This window comes from Cynocephalus volans, chromosome 1 (assembly GCF_027409185.1).
Source record: "Cynocephalus volans isolate mCynVol1 chromosome 1, mCynVol1.pri, whole genome shotgun sequence".
In the NCBI taxonomy this organism is placed as follows: domain Eukaryota; kingdom Metazoa; phylum Chordata; class Mammalia; order Dermoptera; family Cynocephalidae; genus Cynocephalus; species Cynocephalus volans.
In genome coordinates, this window is record NC_084460.1 from 22269621 (window position 1) to 22293536 (window position 23916).

Genomic DNA, 23916 nt, shown 5'->3' on the forward strand with positions numbered 1-23916 from the left:
TGCTGGGTTTGGAGGTAAATTGTTATTACTCACAATAGATAACTAAATTCCCTATCCTTCAATATATAGTATACTATAACAAAGTTTTTACCAAACTATACCTTACAGGGTAAAAAAATGTTGGTCACAGACTTCCATGCAATTTTTAAAGTCCCATGTTTAATATATTTATAATTGACAGATCCATAATTTTTTATTTTCTCAGTTGATTAAACTCAGATACTGATTTTCAAAGGACTAGAAATTTCTGCCATAACATCCAATACCTAAGCAAATTGTGTGTATCAGAGAAGGACTGGGACACTCTTTATTTTATGGGGCTTTAGGGGAGCTAACTTCCCAACAGGCTCTCCCTGAGCAGTCTGCTAGAAATCCTTTGTGTAACTCTAAGAAAGCTCTAGATCTAGGACAACACATCAGGTGTTTAGGTGCAGCCTGGCTGGCTTTGATGCTCACTCCTAGTCTCTTTCTCCAGAACACTGTAAATCAAAGGCCCAAGCTAAAGCTCATACATCAAACCTGGAGATGAAAAGGAGAAAAGACCAAAGGAGACATAAATAAAATCTTTCCCTGTGAAACAGAATAGCAGCAGGTTAAGCTATCATGTAATATCAGTCTGAAATAATATTCTCCTATCTTTATTTTATGACCTTTACCTGGTCTTTCACAACTACCCTTTTTAAAACCTTACCATGACAAAAACTCTCAGTTTGCCTGGTGAAAATGTCACCGTGGGAGAATCTCTTCTAATCAGAACATTTCAGAGACTGGTTTCTTTGGTGTTCTATCACTGGGTGGTAAACTTCAAGAGGACAGAGACCGCATTTAACTCACACTTCATCCCCAGGAGCTAGCACAGTGCCTGGCACAGAGTAGCTGCTCAATGAACACCTGCTGAATAAATACACTGAACTTGCTTTCCATCTCTGAAGGCCTACCAATCAGTCAAAGAGTATCTGTTGAGTGCCTGTGGGTATAGCACAGTGCAGGAAGCTGTGAGGACGATAAAACATAACATGCATATTCTTGAAGCACTTAAAAATGCTGCCAAGTCCTCAATGTGTATTCATCGGAACCCAGTAGTTTTTTAGGCATAAACACAAAAATGTGGCTTTCTTAGCAGGTTACATGATGCTTTAAATATCTATGTTGTTCTTACAGTGCCTGTAACATTCACTGAGTACTTACTATGTTTGATGAAGGCAAAGTAATAACAAAGGTGAACATTATAGCTTGTTTGGAGTTGGAAATAACAGATAAGGGTAAAAACATAGATGATTTTTTTTTTCGCTTCTAATGTTGCGTATTTTCAGATTCTCCTACACTTAGCATGGTTTTAAAGTCAAAGAGAGTAAATGGTACACCTACAGGGGTGGAATGAGGTGGAAGAGGGAAAGTACTGGCAAGTCAGCAAAAATGAAGCAACTCCTGACAGCCGCCTGCAATCATTAAAAGCACAAGCTGTGGAGTCCGCAGAGCTGGGTTCAAATATCAGCACTGCTGTGTATTAGCTATATCTCTGGCAGGTAACTTTGCCTTTCTGAGCCTCAGTTTCCCGATCTGTAAAACAGGGGTAATAGTGTCTTCTTTAGGTAGAGAATGAGGATTAAATGAGATAATACAGTGAAGGCTCCCAGTAGAGTGGTAAGAGTAGAGTAAAAGGTGTCTATTATTTCTATGTTATCATGAGTGACAATGAGTAATACGTTGCACCACTTTTGGGATTACTCTACCAGTCCCAAATCTCTCTCCTGATGCACAGCTGTGGTGCTTTCCCCCACTCCATTTTTCTACCACCTCCCTGTTTTACTCTCTCTTTTCTATTATTTTGTTTCACTGGTTTTGTCTCTGCCAGTGGTAACCAGTAACACCCACTGTGTGCTTAGGTCAGCAGGAGGATGGAAGTGGGATTTAGTTTAGTGAGGCGAGGACTGGGTCACTAAATTACAATCCAGGGGTTCCTGCTATCCTACCAACCTAGTATGTGATTTCAAGCCTCTTACTCATTCTTGGCAACTTTGTTTTAAGCTGCCTGCCTTGACTTACTACAGAAAAATATCAGAAGATGATCTAAGTAAACAGCCTCAAACAATCTTGCCCTTCTGCTGTCAACAACTAGAAAACTGCACAAAAAGCATGAAACAACTGTTTTCAGATACTAGGCACAGATAATATTGGACTTTGATCTCTAAAAAAAGGGAATGAAGATGTGCCTATGATTGCTCCAACTTTCTGCCTGGAGGCACTTTCTTAAACACAGTGGAGGGAGGGGGAATCCAAGCAGAGCACTGCAGTCTCATGACTCAGTTTCAGGTGCCTGGAATTTGTGGGTAAAGTCCTGGATATGAGTGAGCTACACAGAGAAAGAGCTCCAGAAATCTGCCCAGGAATTCTTTTGAGCCTTTGCGAACACTAAGCTATGCGTGTTTAGTTTGAAATTCTATAAAGCCAGGTAAAGCCAGGGGAACTGTGAGCTGAACAACTAGAGCTCACATAAGGCTGGTAGACATGCATGTTCTGACAGCCAGAGTGGGGCAACTTTGATGAACACCTGTGGTATTCAGTAGAGTCCCAGAAAGGCCACACCTTGGTAGTGAGTTAAACTAGCCATAGCATAAAGGTGACTCTAAAATCTCCCTGGTGAGCTTAAAAACAAGCCTTGAAAGGATCAAGTTGATCTGCAAGTAATTTAACTGCCTGCCAAAAAAAACTTCAATACTTTTTAAAGACGTCAAATTACAGACACAGTACAGTGTAATCATTAAATCCAGCATCCAATAAATTACTAGACATGAGAAGAAGCAGGAAAATGTGACCTATAACCAGACAAAAATCAGACAATGGAAGTAGATCTCGAAATGACAGAGATGATGGGACTGGCAGACAAGAACTCGAAAGCAGCTATTATAAATATTCTCAAGGTTTTAAAGGAAAGCATGAATATAATGAGTGAAGAAACTGGAATATCTGTGGTCGTTTTTAAGCTGACCCTTTTATACTGTCAAGCATGTCAGTCATAATATTAGTTCTTGAGTAGAATGTGATATCACAGAAAAAGAATGAACTGGAATCAAATCAGGAAAACAAGTTCCCATTCTCTTTCTGCCATTATCTTGCTCTGGTCTTCAGATGCTCACTTGCACTTTCTAGAGCTCAGCTTCCTCATCTGTGAAATGTAGATGCTGACCTCAACAATTTTCTTTTTAGACTCACACTGCCTCTTGTTTACCCACAGGCAATGGATCCCTGATGCACCAGAATTTATTCATTCAGCATTTTAGTTGAAATAAACCTTTTATTTTTCAGTCAGATTATATTTGGCAAATCCTGTGTTTGCACAGTGGAACTTTACTATTGCTGAAGAAGAATCTTCGGTGATTCTAAAGAATCTATCTGCTCTGGAAATCCTTATTTAAAGCCAGAAAATTGTCACTAAAGGAAAATGTCATTTTGGAGCTACATTTACAATAAAATCACTAAAGAACTTTTAAAACAATAAACATAGAGAGTAGAAATTTCTTTCACAATATTTATATTTTTAGTCAGTTCCATGACCAACAATTCATGGGCCCAAACTCTACCAGTTATGCTATTTCTTTTATTTCAAAACAAATTCCTAAATAAAGGAAGAAAAGGGGCCATGGAATCCAATAAAGTGGGATAATATTGAGAAGGGATTTTCAGTGGTTATAGGGAGCTTTATTAAGAGTTCTTCTTCTAGGGCAGGTGTTGAAAACTTTTTCTGTAAAGGGCCAGAGAGTAAATATTTTAGGTTTTGTGGGCCATATTTGAGGGGTCTTCAAAGAGTTCGTGGAAAGATTTGTATTAACTTTTAATTCTATTTTTCCACAAACTTTATGAATTACCCTTGTAAGTTCTCTGCTGCTTCTTCCTCCTCCTCTTCTCCTCTCTCTTTTAAATAACTCTTTAAAAATGTAAAAGTCATTCTTTGCTTGCAGGCTGTACAAAAACAGGCCTTGGGTCAGATTTGGTCCATAGGCCATAGTCTGCCAACCCCTGCTCTATGGCCTTATTTAGACATCACTGGCCTCTACCTCAGGCTTTACTGAATTAGAATCTGTATTTTATTTTAACAAGATCCCTGGGTGATTGATATTCACAGCACATTTTGAAACGTACTGCTCTCAGGCAGTAGTTTTTAAGCTTGGCTGCGTATTAGAAGCAACTAGGAGCTTTTAAAAAAATCCGATTCCCAGGCTGCCCTCCATACCAATTAAATCAGAGCTTCTGGAGGTGGGTCCCAGGCATCAAGATCATTAAAGCTCCCAGGAGAGGCCACTGTGCAGCTCAGGTTGAGCATAGCGGTTCAACAGGCTCATTTAGTACAATCAAACCAATCATCAAGCTCATCTGCTTGGCAGAGAGAGCCACCCAATTCTCTACCAGGCCCACTCCCTCTCAGGGATGATGGATTCCAGAACCACAGAAAGCCCCAACAAGCATGAGTGATGAAAAAGAACAGTAGGGCAAATTCTTAATGTCTCCTTCCAATCCTCTGGTGGGGTGTGTCATTAGAAAAAGCAATGTTGGAAATTCAGAACTTATTTAAAAAGATGTTAGCAATTTCACCTCAAAAATTCGAATTTAGCTAAAAGTAGACAACTCATTAATCTTTTTTAACTTTGGAATGATGTTAAAGATTAATTCAATTCTATAGGGCTATGCTCAGAAGAATTTTAAATTCTAAAACATGTAACAGAAAATACACAGGTATTCTCAAATAAGCCATCACTGAGTGGTCAGTACTTTTCTTCAAGATTCTTGGGTCCTACACAACAATTTCACAAATGAGACTTAACACTGGGCCAGTATCAATAAATATTTAACACCTTTTAAGATGCTTGCTGGAGTGATACCCGGGCAGTCATAAAGGAGAAGCAGTAATAATAGGTGTTTTAAGAAAAGCTGGCTCGTTTCTTGGTATAAAGTCCAAAACAATCACTTAAGTCCGTTCTTTTTGTTTCTTTTTTTGCTTTGTAATCGGAGGAGATAGTGCTGTAAGTAGTGCTCTTTTCCAGTATTTGCATTTTCTCCTCCACAGAAAAGTCTAGAAGAGGCACTTTATCACAGAATTAACTTTATAAGCAAAAGTAAAATGTATTAACTTACTCTATTAATACCAAAATTCTTTTAGACGCTATGCACGTCACCTCATCGGAGAAGCCTAGAAAGGCCCTGGTGTTTAGATCGCACCCCTCATCTCTAATACTGCTTTTCTTTTCTTTATAGCACCAGTTGATATATATTTCTTTGTTTTATTGCCTAGCTCCCTCTTCTATACCCCTCCAACCATGACCCCCATAACTAGAATTTAAAAAGGCCCTTGAAGGCAGGGCCTTTGTCTATTCTGTTCACTGTGTATCCCCTGTGCCTAGAACAGGGCCTGGAACAGGGCCTGGAACATAGTAGATGTTCAATAACCATTTCTCAAATGACTGAATGAACAACATCTACTCCTTTTAAAGAATCCAGTCATCAGGGGTTCAGGTAAACAATCCAATAAAATATGAAGAAAATGGAAAAGAACTCAGCATGTCAGTGAAATATAATACCTGGTGAAAATAATACTCATGGCAAAGCTATTTCTCATTAACCTAATGATTTACTTTATAAAGCAGAGAAATAATTTTACTGAGTTTATGAGGGCTTTTGTAATCTATTAAAAATATGATCTATAAACTTCATATAAATCCATAGAAAAGAATAGCCCTGTTGTCCTACAAAAGGCCACTCATTCAAAGACTGTTGGAATTTTTAGAAATAAAAGGAAGAACTCTTAAGTTTTATGCATCATAATTTCTAAGAAACAATTATTAATAGTTCTCATCTTCCAGTTGCCTACTGAGCACGGAGCATAGTAAACATACATCAAAGTTTCCCAAGCACTGGCCTGTAGAATTACGAGTCCATGGCCAAGTAGAAAACTAGGAACTATAGAAAACTCATCCTTATCTTACGATTAGGTCCTTCTTTATTTGGATATTAAAATATCCTTTCTTTTATAAAATGATGGTAGACTTGTGGAGATAGTGGTATAGACTTTTTTTTTTTATTGAGAGCTAAAAGTCTTTATTGCTAAACTACATATATTTTCAAATTACAATACAATATTTATAGACAGAATAAAATATAAATACTTCACTTCTATGATTAATATGTAAATAATATTCACAAAACGATGTTTTAAAAAACGTAGTTCCACAAAGTTTCAACCTGAGTAGAAGACTAGTTTCTAAAGTATAGCATTTCTTCATGGCTAATGAGAGAGAATTCAAACCTTGTCTGAAAAGGAAGAAAGTTCCACATTTCTTGTCATGTTCTAGGAATAACAATATTCCTTAGATTGGGAGGAGTCGACCTTGAAGGAGCTGACCGCTGTGTTCAGCATGTGGAGGAGGAGGAAATCCAGCCCAAGGAGCGGCTCCCCTGGAACCACTGGTCTCAGTGATCCTCGGATGCAGTCAAGGTGGTGAACACAGTCTGGCAGCTCTGGGGCCCTGAGTGGAGGGAGGGTGACAGCTCCGCTTTAAGACCCACACCCATTGCTGGGGAATGGACCAGTAGAGCTTGCAGGTTTGAAAAATCTCCTTGTGATGTGGTGATTCCCAGGACTTCTCCTAAAATCTCAATTTTTAATCATCCCTGAAATCACCTGTTCTTGTTTGGAAAGTTTGGATCTCTCTGCCTTCACTCCTTGTACCAGGGAAGTTATTTCCTGTCTCACAATCAATTTGATCCCCTTTCCTTTATGTGTCTATAAGGACAGGTATATTTAAAGATTCTTTTTCTTGCTGGAGATTCTGTGAATATGACTCAGTCTCTCCATACTCTTTTGCAGCTGCACGAAGCTTGTCAATGAGTTGGCATTTCTACTCAACCTGCACAGCCAGGGTTTCTGCAAGCTGCGTTTCTCATCCTACATAAAGTCAGCTTTGTTGACATGACATTAAGTTGTTCTCAAAGCTGCGCCACTGCCTCCCTAAGGCACTTGGTCTCTCTGAAAGCAAAAGCTTTTGTTCTTCCTGGGGAGGCAGCACCAAAATCAGTGAGGCTGAATACAGAGGACTTTCACACATTGCTTGAGGTGTCAGCTGATCAAGAAAGTCAAGTAGGGTACCTGCTTGGCACTCGCTGTTTAGCAGTTCCCTTATGTCCCCTTATGACCCTCTGACTGAATAAGTGAACTTCAATGTTCAGATTGGTCAATGCCATCATTTTAGAAGATCAAATGGTAACATAGTTCAGTATGCCATGCCTGAAGATGGTGAATAAACATAACAAAACGTGAAGTGTAAGTAAGGTCAATATAAAAATCCAGTTGATTTCTTCTCTATAAGCAATGGACATTGAAATTAAAATTTCAAAGAATACGGGCCGGCCTGTGGCTCACTCAGGAGAGTGTGGTGCTGATAACACCAAGGCCCCAGGTTCGGATCCCATATAGGGATGGCCGGTTAGCTCACTGGGTGAGCGTGGTGCTGACAACACCAAGTCAACGGTTAAGATCCCCTTACCGGTCATCTTTAAAAAATAATAATGATGGGCCGAGCCCGTGGCGCACTCAGGAGAGTGCGGCGCTGGGAGCACAGCGGCGCTCCCGCCGCGGGTTCGGATCCTATATAGGACTGGCCGGTGCGCTCACTGGCTGAGTACCGGTCACGAAAAAGACAAAAAAAAATAAAAATAAAAAAAATAAAAAATAATAATGATAAAAAAATAAAATTTCAAAAAATACAATTTACAATAGTATCAAAAATAAATTTGTCTGTACAAATCTAACAAACTATATACCAATCTATATTTACAAGCGAGGAAACACTAAGGAGAGAAGTCTAAGACAATCCAAACAAATGGAAAGATGGTTCATTTTCACTGAACAAGATGGAACTTCTTTCCAACTTGATCTATAAAGTCAATGCAACAACCACCAAAATCCTAACAAGGTATTTGGTAAATACCAAAAAATGGTTTCTAAACATATAACAGCCTATGAAATGAAGAACAAACTTGACTAAGTCACAGTTACTTATTCCGAGACACATTATAATGCTATAAGAACTAAAAGAATGTGATTGTGAAATAAAAACAGACATGTACATAAATGAAAGAGAATACAGAATTCACAAATAGAATCATGAAAATACACACCACTCATCTTTGTCAATGAGTAAAGCACATTTTAATAGAACGATTAGATGACTAAACACTAAAAGACTCCAATTTTGCAACTTGCACAAAAATTCACTTAAAATACTTCATAGATACAAATGAAAAACACAGAAGTATAGAAATTCTAGAAGAAAACACAACAGAAAATCTACATCACCTTGGATTTCCTTTGAGCCGTTATATACAACATTGAAAAACTAAGTGTACTTGGTCATAATTAAAATTTTCTACTCCGTGAAAGATATTGTCAACAGAATCAAAGACCATTCCCATACTACAAGACATATTTACAAGACATACATCTGAAATAAGACTTGTATCAAAATATACCCAGAGTCTGTGAAACTAAATAATTAGAAAACAAAGCACCTCAAATAAAAAGTGGTCAAAAAGACAAAGAATAAAAAATACTGTTGATGATGCAGAGAAAGGAGAACACTTCTACATTGTTGGTGGGACTGCAACTTAGTACAGCCAACATGGAAAATGGCATGGAGTTTTCTCAAACAACGACAGACAGAACCACCATATGACCCAGCAATCGCAATACTGGGATTGGAAATCATCATGTCAAAGGGACACCTGCACTTCCATCTTTACTGCAGCTCCACTGACAACAGCCAACATATGGAACCAACCCAAATGTCCAACAATGGATGACTGGACAAGGAAAATGTGATAAATATACAAAATGGAATGGTACTCAGTCATAAAGAATAATGAAATTCTGCATTTTGAAACAGCTTGGATGAGCTTGGCAAAAAATATAAGTGAAATAAGCCAGGCACAAAAAGAGAAATATTTCAAGTGTTCAGTCATAAGTGGGAGAAAAAAATAAACAAATAAGAAACAAAGAAAAAGAGAGAGAGAAAAAGACAGAAAAACAAACAATCACAATAGCTTGAACTTTCTGGAGAGAAAAACCTGTGGTTACTAGCAGTGAAAAGAGGGGGAACGGGGCTAGACTGTTTTTAAGAACTTTCCGGGCCGGCTTGTGGCTCACTCGGGAGAGTGTGGTGCTGATAACACCAAGGCCATGGGTTCGGATCCCATATAGGGATGGCTGGTTCACTTACTTCGGAGAGTGTGGTGCTGACAACACCAAGTCAAGGGTTAAGATCCCCTTACCGGTCATCTTTAAAGAAAAAAAAAAAAAAAAAAAGAACTTTCCTTGGCAAAACAAAAAGTTGGGCCAATCTATATGGGAGGAGGTAGACAAGGAGGAGAAGGAGAAAAGTCCAGGACTCATCACCTCAATTAATTCTCACAGCAAGACTATAAATTAAGTATTAAGAATTCCCACTTTACAGGTGAGACAATTAAGGCTTAGAGGTAAAGTAACTTACCTTGGGTCACGCAGCTGGCAAACAGAGGAGATGGGATTTAATGCAGGTCTCCAGCTTCAAAACATGTGTTCCTTTGTCTACCATTCTGATGCCAGACAAGAACAGTTTAGTGCTAATACCCTTAATGTCAGAGATGTGTTATTTAGGGAACTGAAACAGAAGCGATTAAAAACTCCTGAGATTTTTGTCCATTTTGTGAGACTTCACCTTTCTGGGGGCACGTGTTTTCTAATCTGATAAGTAAAAGCCTCAATTCTCAGATGCCACTGGCTCTGGTTCCACTGTCCTGTGACATGCTGAGATCACAGAAGGAAGATCCTCTTTCTGATAATTAAGGGGAGCCAGAAAACTTCCATCCTGGAACTTTCACTTATGGAGCCAGATGACCTGGCTCTCTGAGCTACGGACATCTCGCTGAGCTATGGTTTCTTTGTCTGTAACTTGGGGGAAGATAAGCCCTTTTCTGCCTGCCTTCAGGTTTACAGTAGGGATCAAATACTCGGCAGAGATCAGCACTCAGTAAATGTCTGTTTAAACAGTGGATATATGAAAAAACTAATACTGTATGTTACTGCTGTAGGAAAACTACCTGTCATGCGTGAGTTGTAATTATTAGATCATCAGAGCTTCTCAGAGTTGGATGACTAGATTCAAAGTACAGAATGATCTTAATAGCTAGGATACCTCTGGAGTTGGCAAAGGCTTATGTGACAGAAATATGTCTAGTGGTGGGGAAAAACAGAAAGAACCAATGGGACAAAACATCTGTCTGTATGTATCTACAGTTTATCCTTACCCCACTTCAACATATATTTGCAATGGCAGAGTAATGGGCTATTTTAAGACTTAGACTCTGTAGATAACCCAAGCAAATGGTCTCATTTCACAGAAAATAATTAAATGGCTTGCCAAAGGTCACACAGCTAATTAGAGGCAATAATGAGATTAGAACTCCTATCTCTTAATTGCCACCTAGCCTAATGCTATCACTCCACCAAAGTATCAGTCCCCTTAGTTACTCAACATCTAAGATGGTCCATTATTGAACAATACAGTTTTTGAGAAAAGTGCAGAAAGTGACAAACTAGATATGCCAGAAAATGGAAGTAACAACGAGACCTCAGTATGTTGCATCACTGTGTACAGCAGGGTTTGATAACCTCAGCACTACTGGGCTGGATAATTCTTTGTTGGGTGCTGGGAACTGTTCTGTACATTGCAGGATGTTTAGTGGCATCGCTGGCCTCTACCCACTAGATGCCAGTAGCACACCCACAGCTGTAACAACCAAAAATGTCTCCAAACTCTGTCAAATGAGGAGCAAAATCATCCCTGGTTGAGAAGCACTTATATAAATACTTGAGTTAGCTACACAACAGAGGGAGGATGAATGCAGTTGTGAGATGTAGGATAACAGTAGTTAGAAGAAAACTTGTTCAGTTAGACTGAAGGCACTAAGGACCAACTGGGTCTTTCTTGCTGGCACAGTGGCAGTCTCCCTCAGAAACAAGGCAGGCTGTGGTACTGGGGGGCCCACCTCATGGGGCACAGCCAGCTTTCCCTACCCAGATGCTGCTAATCAGACATCTGATTGTAAGGACATGACATAAAGGGAAATGGGGATTTAACTGTGTGAGCTTAGAGCAAATAAATCTAATTCTAAGGATCTGTTTAAAGGGAGCCATATCTGCTTAATGCTATCGAGGTTCACTTGAAACAGTAGTTAGTATTCATTTCATGGAATTAAAATGTGTTCCTCATTTTTGTGCAAACATGTACGTTCAGATCATTTTTATCATTTAGTTGTACATTTGGTGCTTTAGAGATTTTTAAAAGCTGTCATTATAATCACTTATGAACCCAGTTTTGGAAAAATCCACCCCCAACACTTCTCACCTCCTCCTATGAGAAATTATTCTTTTTTAGTTCCCCCTCTGGAAGTAAATTCTAATGATATATGAGCCACAGCTCTGTATCTGCCACTACAGCAACTCATAAAAAAATGCTACCCCTTTAGATTCCTTCATGGTGTATTAATTTAATGTTTGTTTGTTTGTTTGTTTGTTTGTTTGTTTGTTTTAAAAAAAAGATGACCGGTAAGGGGATCTTAACCCTTGACTTGGTGTTGTCAGCACCACGCTCACCCAGTGAGCCAACCGGCCATCCCTATATGGGATCCGAACCCATTGCCTTGGTATTATCAGCACCGCACTCTCCTGAGTGAGCCACAGGCCGGCCCGTACTTTGATGTTCTAAACCAAATATTTTACCATGAATTAACTCCTAACAAATAATTGAAACCTAACTAAACTGGCTTCTATATCACTTCTGCCATTGGCAAATATGTTTCTTAAACGTTTTTAAGGAGACCTTTTGTTATTAGTCATTAGGCTTCATTATAAATATTTTCTGCTAAAATCTGCTAAATCCCTAATATGTAATATACGGCAATATAATTCTCAAGTTTCACTCCACTAATGAAAATATTCATTCACCAAATGCATCAGGTAAGATATGTATGAGGAGATCCACTGCAAGATTGTTTATGAGAATTAAAAAAGTGGAGACACCTAAACATTCATCAACAAGCATCACGTTAAATAAATTATGACCCAACCACATAATGGAATACTATGCAGCTACTGAAATATGAGAGGTCTACATATACTAATGTGGCAAGATACCTTGATACAGTATTCTGTTAAAAAAGCAAGATACAAAATACTATTATGGTAAAATTTGTATTCTTTAAAAGTAGATACATGTGCTGTTTGTGTGTGTAATGTGTGCATGTACACATGTGACTATTTACATATGTGTATGTATATACGTACATGCTTACAATTGCATGGAAAATACCTGCAAGGATACAAAAAAGTTATTTACAATGATTACCTCTAGGGAAAAGCATTGAGGAGACCCAGCACTTTCACATTTCTTTTTTTTTTTTTCAGATGCTAATTTTATTTATTTGTTTATTTTTATTGAATCATAATTGATTATACATATTTTGGGGTTCAATGTTGACAAATGTTGATCAAATCAATATTACTAGTATGTATATTGTTACAAATCGTACTTATTCTTTATGCCCCTTGTCCAATCTCTCCGTAACCCCCTCTCCCTCCCCCCTCCGACCACTGATTACCCTAGATTTCTTCTCTCCCTCTGAAAGAGTAATGGTTACTCTGTTGATTTGTTGCCTAGATGATCTGTCCAATGCTGAGAGGTGTGTTCAGGTCCCCCAATACTATCATAGAGCAGCTGCTTCTTCTGTCATTCTGGAATGGGCTTTGTGGAGAGAGACGTCCTCTACTTTTCTTTGGTCTCTGCTGGTGACTCTCCTTGTGTCAATGCGCTCCAGTGGCTGGTGGACCATCTGTGTGGTGGTTGTGATGTCTAGCCATTTTTGCAGCAGCCATGGTTACTGTGGTGGCTGTGGCAGCCCACCCACATGGAGGTGATGTTTTTGGCATACTCCTTGGTGCTGGTGGTGTGCCTTGTTGTTGGGGGGGGTCCAGTCCCTGGCTCTGTGCCTCAGGAATCTGGGTGGGCCCCAAGGTGCTGGCGTGTGTGCCTGGTTGTAGGTAGGGGAAGGTCTGGTCCCCAGCTCCATACCCCAGGCCCCTGGGCGGGACCCTGAGGTGCTGGTGGTGTGCCTGGGCTGAAACTAATTTTTTGTCCTTTGCTTACTTCTAAAACGGGGGAACTTCCTGTGGGAACCAGTACTTAAGCTGAGTGGTTTAGCTAAATTGCTACTTTGCTGCTGTTTCCCTAGGGAAGGCTTTTTGTGCAGCTCAGGGTTTAATGATTGCCCTTATAGGTCGTTCTGGCTCTTCCGAGACCTGGTGCACCTGAGTTGTGTAGAAACTCTGATCTGGGCCTGAGTTTTTTCATCAAACTGCACCCCATGCAATTCTGCATTCCTGACAAGTCTCCTCTGAGTGGTCCTGCGCTGATTTGGGGCCTGGGTCGGCTGTCCTTGCTGTGTCCCAGTGTTTTCCCGGTGGGCCCGTCTCCCCCACCACCTGTGCTCCAAACACTTCCCAGGGGATGGGCCCTGCGCCGGTCCCTTGCGATGACTCACCAGCCTCTGAATGGCTCCCCTTTTTCAGTTGTTCTGGCTCCTTGCTCCTGCATGGGTCCACAGGCACCCTATTAGTGGTCTTGCTGTTCTGGGGGCCACCAAGGCCCTCTTCTCCCCTGCTGCCTCCAAGCAATTCCATCTGAAGGACACAGCTGTGACTTCTTCCAGCTCCTGCTCCATGCGCTCATCAGCTTCAGCCTTAAAGCAGCCGCGGCCCAAAATGCTCTGAGCAGTTTTTTCTTTCTCTCATCGTGGTTTCTCCTGCTTTCATCAACTCCGTAGGGGTCTCCTCCTCTTCCCCTGAGCTCCAGCGGCCCCAGCTTGGCTGTTGTTACATTTTTATAGTTGTAAATTGGTTGATTTGTGGGAGAGAGCGATGCTGGGGATCGTCTATTCTGACATCTTGACCGGAATTCCAGGACTTTTACATTTCATGTCATACTCTTCTGTACTATTTATTTTTATAACTATTTTTCTTTCTTTTTTTTTTAAAAGGGTCTTTTTTTTTTTTTTTAACTTTTATTTTGTCGATATACATTGTGGTTGATTATTGTTGCCCCTTACCAAAACCTCCCTCCCTCCTCCCTCTCCTTCCTCCCCCCCAACAATGTCCTTTCTATAACTATTTTTCTTTAAAGAAAAGGATGACATGCTTTATCATTAAAAATAGCTAACTCTACTACAAGTATCATATTTATCGTACATATTCCAAACATATACTCTAGATTTGTTCTCTATAGTTCATGGGCTGAAATCGCTTCTGGCTTCTATGGAGTGTAAATTCTGAGGCCTGGCAAAGAGAGGCTATATTCTCCAAAAGGAAATCTAAGGAGTACCTCTTTGCCAACAATGTTAAAATAATTCTAGGGTTCATGACTCGCTAAACTGGGAGTATTCCATAGAAATAAGGCTCTGTAACTTATGAAATTTCTTTGAAGAATTGGGATAGGTATTATTAGAAGTATTTTCAGAAGAAGTTAGGAGTTTATGCCTTATTTACAGATTTTAATTTTTTAAAAAACCAAACTGACAGCATTGTGGCAATTTTGAATCACAATTCAAGCATAAACAAATGTGGCCAAGTGCTGCCCTCCCCCCAGCATAGGAGAGGTGCACAAGGCAAAGGACCACTGAGGAGAGGCCCAGCCCTGCAGGGCTCAGCTGAAAGCCACTGTCCTGTCACAGAGCTACGAGCCAATGGATTTCTAAGCCAATGTGTTCATGAATAAAATAATTCAAGGCAGAAGATTACAGGTACAGGTTACAAGACCACTCACTCCGAGGTGCTACAATGATGTCTTTCAGTGGAAAGACAAAATATGTGGCATTCTAGTGGAGAGGGTGGTGACAGAGGGCTGGTGACCATCACTGCCACCATTCTGCACCTTCCCCCACCCCCAAGTGACTCAGTTCGCATCCCCTGGGTACACAGAAACAAAACCACAGAAGTAAATAAGAAATGTCGGCATCTTAATTGATCGGTACATCACGGGCAGGCAAGAGGGCTAAAAAGACAACTGTCCCACCGTTCTGCAATGACATGGTGATGCTGAATCGCTCTGCCCAGGGCTGCAAGCAGGCACCAGTGCCCTCCACAGCTCCTGGGACAACACTATAGGCCTCTGCTCCACTTTCTGTCAGAATTCTTTTGTTTTAGGGCCAGCCCTTGGCTCACTTGGGAGAGCGTGGTGCTGACAACACCAAGTCAAGGGTTAAGATCCCCTTACCGGTCATCTTAAAAAATAAAAAAAAACAAATTCTTTTGTTTGACTTCTTTTAGGCTAAACCTAACTCCTTCATAACTTAGAAGGTAGTTGATCAAAACTGTCTGCCTGACTGGTAAGAGGGAAAAGGACATGAGCCATTTATTGCAGATGGATAACATGGTTCCCCATAGAAACATAGAAAAACATCAGTGCTTCATAACCATCACAAGAGATGAGATGAGTGACAGAAGAACAGGAGACAGGCTGTGTGATCTAGTTTTCAACAGGGAAGAAGAAGGCACAATCCATAAATCCATACACGATGGAGCACTGAGTGTGACGCTTAAGCAAGAGTTTAAAAGTATGGGAATAGAGACCGTCATTTATGTCACCTGCTGTGTGTCCAACTCCAACAGATAGATATTATTATCCCTATAAAACAAATGAAAAAACTGAGGCTCTAAGAAGTTCTTTAACTTGCCTAAGGACACCAGGTAAAAAGTGATAAAGCCCCTTGGACCCCAAAGGCTGTACTTTCTCCCCGTTCAACAGAGAAGTGGAGGTCACCGCCCAGCCATCAGTCCTGCCACGGTAAGGCCACCTCTGCCTGATAATAAGTTTAGCAGACAGTTCAACAAGCACTTACATTTCTACTTTGATGTCTGCCCAAATCATTTATTTTTTAACCTTTTAAAGAAATTGACAAAAATAAGTTAAAAAAAAAAAAAAAAGGAAATTGACAACACTTGACTAGCTTAAAAGAAAAAAAATGGAAAAACATACCATTTTCTTAAAAATGTAGAAAGTCCTCATTCCTTAATTTAGAGAAACCAAAGGAGGATTGAGGCACTGATCAATAAAGGCAATTAAGAAGGGGTAACACCATCATATTACTGTGGCTTCATGACTGCTAGACCAAGAATTGGGCATGAAGGTACAGCTTTCCTAGGCAAAGACAATACTATCTTCTGGGTGGGAAAAAGGGTGTTTGGGGTTAGTTTTGTAAGATTTTTGTTTTTTCCCTCTGCTGATCACTGTGGAAGGTTGCCAGGGCTCCTGCTGCCTGGATTCCACCAAGATTTCCCAGGCAGGGCAACGGGTTTATTTCACCACCAGCACACAACTCTCTGTTCAGTAAACACACTGCAGTGGAGTCTCTGCATATATAGAATCTCTTGGGTTGTTTTTCTTTCACTTCTGCCTTCAAACAATTCAAGTTTTCAAAGTCAGTAGGAAAATCTCATGCAAAATTAAACAAGATTCTTCTACTTAATGCAAATTCCTGTTTGATGCACAGAGACAAGCTTCCATGCCAGTTCCAAATGTAAAGGGGCACTGGCATACACAATTAGGTGACAAAAATGGCTGAAGGCCACCTTTGTCAAGTGCAACTTCTGCAGTGGAATTCGTGGGGTACACATTATGTTAGGCCATAATTGAAATTAAAATTACACAGTCACAGACCAGCTCTAAGATAATGAAAGAACACAGGATGTAGCAGACCCTGAACAAACAAAACGGGCCTGCAGGCACCATAAGATCATGTAAAAAACACATAGGAGACTGAGTGTAAGCTAGATTATTACTTTTTTGCACTATACAAATGTTTTACACTAATTATATTGATCTGGCCATAAGAGTAGGCAACTTCCCCCCCCCTTTTTTTTAAATTTAATTTTATTTTGTCAATATACAATGTGGTTGATTATTGTGGCCCATTACCGAAACCTCCCTCCCACCTCTCTCTCCCCTCTCCCTCCCAACAACCTCATATCTGCTTGTCATATCAACTTCAAGGAATTGTAATTGTTGTGTCTTCTTCCCCGCTCCCCCAGTTTATTTGTGTATTTATTTATTTATTTTTAGCTCCCACAAATAAGTGAGAACATGTGGTATTTCTCTTTCTGTGCCTGACTTGTTTCACTTAATATAATTCTCTCTAGGTCCATCCATGTTGCTGCAAATGGCAGTATTTCATTCTTTTTTATAGCAGAGTAGTATTCCATTGTGTAGATGTACCACATTTTCCTTATCCACTCATCTGATGATGGACATTTGGGCTGGTTCCAACTCTTAGCTATTGTAAAGAGTGCTGCTATGAACATTGGAGAACAGGTATACAGCAACTTCCTCTTTTGATTGAGGAGACAGGGGACAGGCTCCAAGCCCCAAATAGCAAGCCCACCACCACCTGCTCATTTGTCATTTTTATTTTATTCCTTTAAATGTTAAATCCAAGGCCTAGGTTTCTGGGAACTCCCCTGAAACCATACATCACCACATTTGAAGCCCACCACCCTTTTATTTTTTCTGGGGAAAGCTTTCATTCTTCCTAAGAGATTCTCTAAAGGATCTGTAGTCAAACAAGGTGAAGAGCAAATTTCTTTAAAAATGCCACCCTGAAGTACAGTCCCTCTTGAGCTGCTTATTGACTGTCTACTAAGGGTGAGAATAAGCCCAGGATGGCGAGAAGGGAAGGCCAGGGCTGGCGATCAAGCCAGACGGGAGCCAGAGCAAAATGAAACCCATTTCACACTTTGTCCTGGCACTAGAATGGGTCCTGCAAATGTGAGTGACAGAGAATTCTGTGGCATGACCATTAGAAGAAACCTCGAGAAGCATCACTGCATACAAGGGTATGGGCTTGAAGGGCCCGCTTGGTTAAAGGGCAGTGTTGGATATGATGGTCTCTGACAAAGCTCTGAAGTGAGATTACTTAATTTTACCATGTCCTGTGTGGCCTTGGTTAAATAACCAAGCTGGGACAAAACTTCTCCACTGTGAAATGGAGGTCAAAATAGTACCTCTCCCTTTATTAAAGGATTGCCAGCTACCATGATTACTAGTTTTAGCTGACTTTACACTCCCTTTTTAATCTTTTGTGTGTGTGTGTGACCTTTGCAGTGAGCACTTCTTGAGAGTGAGAGACTTATGATCTCTATGTTCATTCTTCCATTTAAGAACCTCACAGTCACATGTTTCAAAAATACATTCTTATCTGCTACATAATGATTTCAGAACATCTATCTTCAGAGTATCAAAGTAAGCCTATCTCCTTCATGTTTGTGTTAGAGATACAGAACCAAGAGAATATATACAGATATACAGAAAGAAAGTCATTATGACGGATTGGCTGTCACGATTATGGAGGCTGAGAAGTGCCATGCTCTGCTGTCTGGAGGCCCAGGAAAGCCGGCAGTGTGGTTCCAGTCCAAACCCAAAGAGCCAGTGGTGTAAGTCCCAGCCTGAGTCCAAAGGCCTAAGAACCAGGACCACCAATGCCCCAGGGCAGGAAAAGACGGATATACAAGCTCAAGCAGAGAGGGCAAATTCACTCTTCCTCCAACTCTTTGTTCTATTCAGGCACTCAACAGATTGCATGATGCCTACTACACTGGCAAGACAAGATCTTCTCTACTCAGTCTACAGATTCAAATAATAATCTCTTCCAGAAGCTCCCACACAGACACACCTAGAAATAATGCTTTACCAGCTATCTGAGCACCACTTAGTCCACTCAAACTGACACCTATAATTAACCATCCAACGTTTTTCTTATATTCTATTTTCTGTAGATATCACATGAGGTTTACAATGATTTGAACATTTCTAAGCTCAATTGACACAATGACAAGGTGGATTTTCCAACCTCTGCCATTTTCCAATACTTATTGCCTAAAAATGTCTTTATGATATAACTTCTTTCAGTGCTTTCATAACTACTCTTTATTTTATTCATGTGTTTCTTTCTTTCTTTATTTATAGCACTACCTTTTCCTATCAAGGGCTGAAGGTGGCCTTAAGAACACACAGAAGTTGACAAGCTGGCAAAATAGAGTCAACAAAGAAAAACAAGGAAGAAAGAAACCCAAATCCCTGGGAAACAGGAAGAAAAGGCATTACTCCCATTTCAGAGAGAAAGAAATCAGGGCACAGAGCCAATAAATCACTTTCTGAAAGTATATGGGGTTAAAATCTAACAATAATCTGATACTAAGCCAGACTTAAAGATAATATCCTGGGACTCTAGAGTATTGGCAAACTGACTTAATACAAAACAAACTAATGTCAAAAGAGACCACCGTCCAGGTCAGCAAAGTGGAGACAAAGAGCTGAGGACTCTTCTGGGAAGAAGTCCTGGGAGCTGGATATGGATACAGCTTGGAGGGAAGGCAGTGACAACAGCAACGAAGATGATCACTAACACGGATCATAGACTTTCAAAGGCCAGGCACTATTCTAAGCACTTTCTGAGCATAATCTCATTTCATAATTACCATACGCCTCATGATATAGATACTAGTGTTATCCAAATTTCACAGATGAGGAAAATGAGGCCCGGAAAGATTAACTAGTTTGCCCAAAGTCATAGAGCCGGAGGGTAGCTGAGTTGATCGCAGGCAGTCTGACTCCTGAACCTACCCCTAACCTATACTGTCTCCAGAGACTCAATGCAGCCAGAGGCCACCAACAGGGCAACAAGGAAGACCAGGGACATCCTTTTGCAAAGCTGAGAGGGTGAGAAGGGCAGGCATGCTGGGTGGGTCAAGAAGTTGCAAGGGAAGAACAAGGACTCAGCAATAAAACAAGGGCAATCAGGATCTAAATCCATAGGCTGGACATGCCCTTTATTTGGATCCTGGCAGCTTACTGGGCAGCAGAAATTCCTTAAAGTCCCTTCCCGAGGGGTCAGAACTTTGACTTGTTTCCAAAACCACCTTCATCTGTAATGTAGAATAACAGGAAAAGAACAGTAACAATTTTTAAAAACAGTATTTGCTTTCACCCTATGGTTAGTTTAGAGCCATCATTCATTTCAATAAGTATTTACTGAGCACACATGGCTTACCACGCACTGTACTAGGCACGATGATTTTGAACACAGGACTTTTTAGAGAAGACTTACATAATTTCCATAGCACGTTAAATATTTGTTAAATGTTAAGAAATTTCTAAATGTTAAAATAGACCACTCCTCCTAAATCTCCATTCTCTAGGAATCAATCTATAGGTATCAATCTCCTAGGCACTTCTATCACAGTACTCTAATAAATTACTCTGTGTTTTGTACAGGGTCCTCTCCTCCTTCCTACTCTCTCTTCAGGAGCCATTCCCACCTTCCACAGTAGTCCTGCCCCGTGTGCACTTTGAGCTATGACTTCTTCTGCCCATCAGATCCCATCTGCCCTGGCCTTTAAGAGAGTCAGTAAGGCTATATGCCACATATTTTCAATTCTCCCCTCTCCAGGCCACTGACAGGGTTGTACTTCCTTGCTCCTTTGTCGAAATGGGGCCATGTAAATAGTTCTGAGCCATGAATTGTGAGTACAAGCAACACTTGATACATGTCACCTCCAGGGCAGATCATTTAAATGCCAATGAGAAGCTCTCCAGAGTTCTCTTTTTCCCATTACATGGCAATGGCAACATTTTATATGGGGCTGCTAGGTACTTAAGTGATAGCCCTTCTGGCAGCCCAGAATGAACATGTAGCATGAGTGAGAAATAAACTATAGTTTTAAACCTGCTTAGGTTTGGGGGTTGTTTGTTACACAGCATAACTTAGCCTCTCCTGACTGACACGGCCCTTCAATGATGCTCAAAATTTCTGCTGCATAGTGATTACCCTGTTTCTTTTCCAGGAGATAGACATACATATAGACATGGATGCAGATATAGGCATGTGCGCATATAGACACACAGACATATAGACATATATAGATACAGATGTAGAAATATATAGATATAGACATAGATATAATTTTTTTCTTTTCATTTCTTAGAGTTTGCTGTGAGCTGAAAAGGGTGGAATGTGTACCCTGCCAGCCACCTTGATCCAATCTCTGTACAGATGCTCTTCAACTTACAATAGGGTTATATCCCAATAAACCCACTGTAAGTTGAAAATATCATTAAAAATGCATTTAATACATCTAACCTACCAAACACCATAGCTTATCCTGCTGTACTTTAAAAATGCTCAGAACACTTACATTAGCCTACAGTTGGGCAACATCACCTAACACAAAGCCTATTCTATAATAAAGTGTTGAATATCTCATGTAATTTAATTAATACTGTACTGAAAGTGAAAAACAGAATGGTTGTACAGGTACTCAAAGGACGGTTTCTTCGGAACATGTATCATAAAGTCAAAAAATTGTAAGTCAAACCATTGTCAAGTAGGGGACCATCTATGTATTTGTCTGTTTCTGTTGCTTATAACAAAATACCTGAAACTGGGTGATTTATAAAGAAAATTAAATTTATTTCTTACAGTTTCTGAGGCTGGTAAGTCCAAAGTCCATTTGGTGCTGGCAACAGTGACCCAGGGGTCTCACATTGCAGATGGTGGAAGCAAAGAGAGCAGAGAGAGAGACTAACCTCCTCTCTCACTCTTTTTTTAAATCCCTCCAAACCATACCCATGACCACCATTATTAATCCATTCACTAGGGCATGGTCCTACAACCTAATCTCCTCTTCAAGGCCCCACCTTTCAATTAACACAGTAGAATTTCCCCACCCTCAACAGTTACAATGGGGATTAAGCTTCTAATACATGAAATTTGGGGGACACAATTCAATCAGTCCATAACAATCTATACATAAATTATTTAAATACAAAAGTAAATAGAAGTTGTAGCTTTAAGAGCCTTTAAAGAAATCTCAGAACTTGAATTTCAGAATATATAGATAAAAAGATTTTTTTAACTTCTAGGAAAAAAGGCACAAATGATGTCTTGATGTATAAAAAGCAATGTGCTTTGTATGAACTTACAGGACAGTATAGGAAGAATCTTTGCTCTAGCTCGGGGTTTCTTAACCTCAGAACTACTGACACTCTGGGCTGGAATTCTTTGTTGTAGGAGAGAGCTGTCCTGTGCATTGTATGATATTTAGCTTCATTTCTGGCCTTTACCTACTAGATGCCAGTAGTACTAGATGTCCCACCACAGTTGTGACAACCAAAAATATCTCCAGACATTGCCAAAGACCACCTGAGGGACACAGATCGTCTACACTGGAGAACTGCTGCTCTAGTTATAATTACAAATGGACTTAAACCTTGTCTTACAGAATCGGATAATAATTTTCTTTTATAAGAGATTAGATATTATCACATTTATGTACTAACACAAGTATTGCTTCAGTGCCACACAACTGGATCCAAGATAAATCAGTCCAGGTTCTAATGTGTAGACTCATATCTCACCACCTTGTCCAGAATTACTTCTGAGGCATGAACCTTGAGTTTATGAGTATCCTTTTAAAAGACCTAGAGGCAAATATAAAGGAATGTGGTATTTACCTTATAGTATGATAGCCACTCATCAGCTCCTTCCCCCCTCCATGCACATGCCATTTCCCATCAAGAGTTGAGTTAATTGCTTCATTTCTTGAATCTGAGCTGGCCTATGACTGCTTTGACCAATAGAATACAGCAGAAGTGAGACTAGCCTTTAAGAGAACCGGCACTTTCTTTCTTTTTTTTTTTTTTTTTTGGTAGCCAGCTGGTACAGGGATCTGAATCCTTGACCACACTGTTAGAAGCCCAAGCCACATAGGCATGCAGAGGCCATGTGTGGCCATTCCACCTGATGGCTAGCATCAGCAGTCAGCCAAGACAATAAGCAATCTTGAACATTCCAGACCATTCAAGACCTCAGGTGACTGTAGCCCCAGCCAACATCACATGAAGCACAAAACCCACCTAGCTGAATCATGTCAAGCCACAGAATTGTGAGGGAGAATACAATGGTTGTCATTTCAAACCATTAAGTTTTAGAGTAGTTAGGCAGCAATAGAGAACCCAAACACAACCTCTGATACCACTGCTGTTGGTGACAGAGACCAGAGGGTCATGTGCACATGTGTGACAGGCATGTAGCCTAAGCGGTGGCATAGGAAATAGTGAACAAAGAGGCCTGTGATAATGGCAGAGCCTAGAACCACTTGCCAGGAGTCTGTAATTCCTGAACATCCCAGAGATGTCAGTGAAATCTAGTGATTGGATGTGTGTGAGTATCAAAATCATCATAATGTAACTTATTAAACAAATTTAAACATGCCTTTAGTCAAATATTATTCCCTGAAACACACAGTTTTAAATGACTATTATCATGGCAGACACTATTAACAGAGTATCCAGTGCACAGGGGTGCTGCGGTGGGTATGTCACACAGGTCACCCCTAATCGTCTCAAGAGTCTTGGCAGATACAGCGTAGCTATCACTCCTTCCCTCCCCTCTCCCTCTTTCCTTCCTTCCCTCCTTTTCTGCCTCTTTCCTTTTTGTATTTCCCTTCTTTCATCAAGAAGGGTAGTTTTAATTATTTTAAAACCACATCACGCATTGCTAGATGAATAAAGCTTCCTGTCATTACTTTGAGCAAAAAATAGAATCCAGAGCTCTGTCTCTGTTTTCCTCCCAGTTCTTCTTAATATGCTGAGAGATGCTCAATAATCCTTCTCATTTTCCTAGCTAGCTGAGAGCAACTTCAATGTCTCATGCCTGTTGAAGGTTGAGTTAATATTTGAAAAATGATAGGCAGACTTACAGTCTAAAACTGGGAGAGACCTAGTATCC

General features: G+C 40.3%; 1 protein-coding gene across 10 annotated transcripts in view; it reads right to left on the bottom strand.

Moving 5' to 3' along the window:
• The window catches only part of SHLD1 (shieldin complex subunit 1), a 96732-nt gene that overhangs the window by 47118 nt on the left and 25698 nt on the right, over positions 1–23916 (bottom strand). For 2 of the 10 annotated variants that reach the window (XM_063103241.1, XM_063103214.1), the window contains one exon: positions 6282–7276. The exons of the other annotated variants lie outside the window; for them this stretch is intronic. In XM_063103241.1, coding sequence (XP_062959311.1) covers positions 7263–7276 — 14 coding nt within the window. In that variant the 3' untranslated portion in view covers positions 6282–7262. Of the gene's footprint in view, positions 1–6281; positions 7277–23916 lie in introns of those variants that run through there. 10 annotated transcript variants of the gene reach the window in all.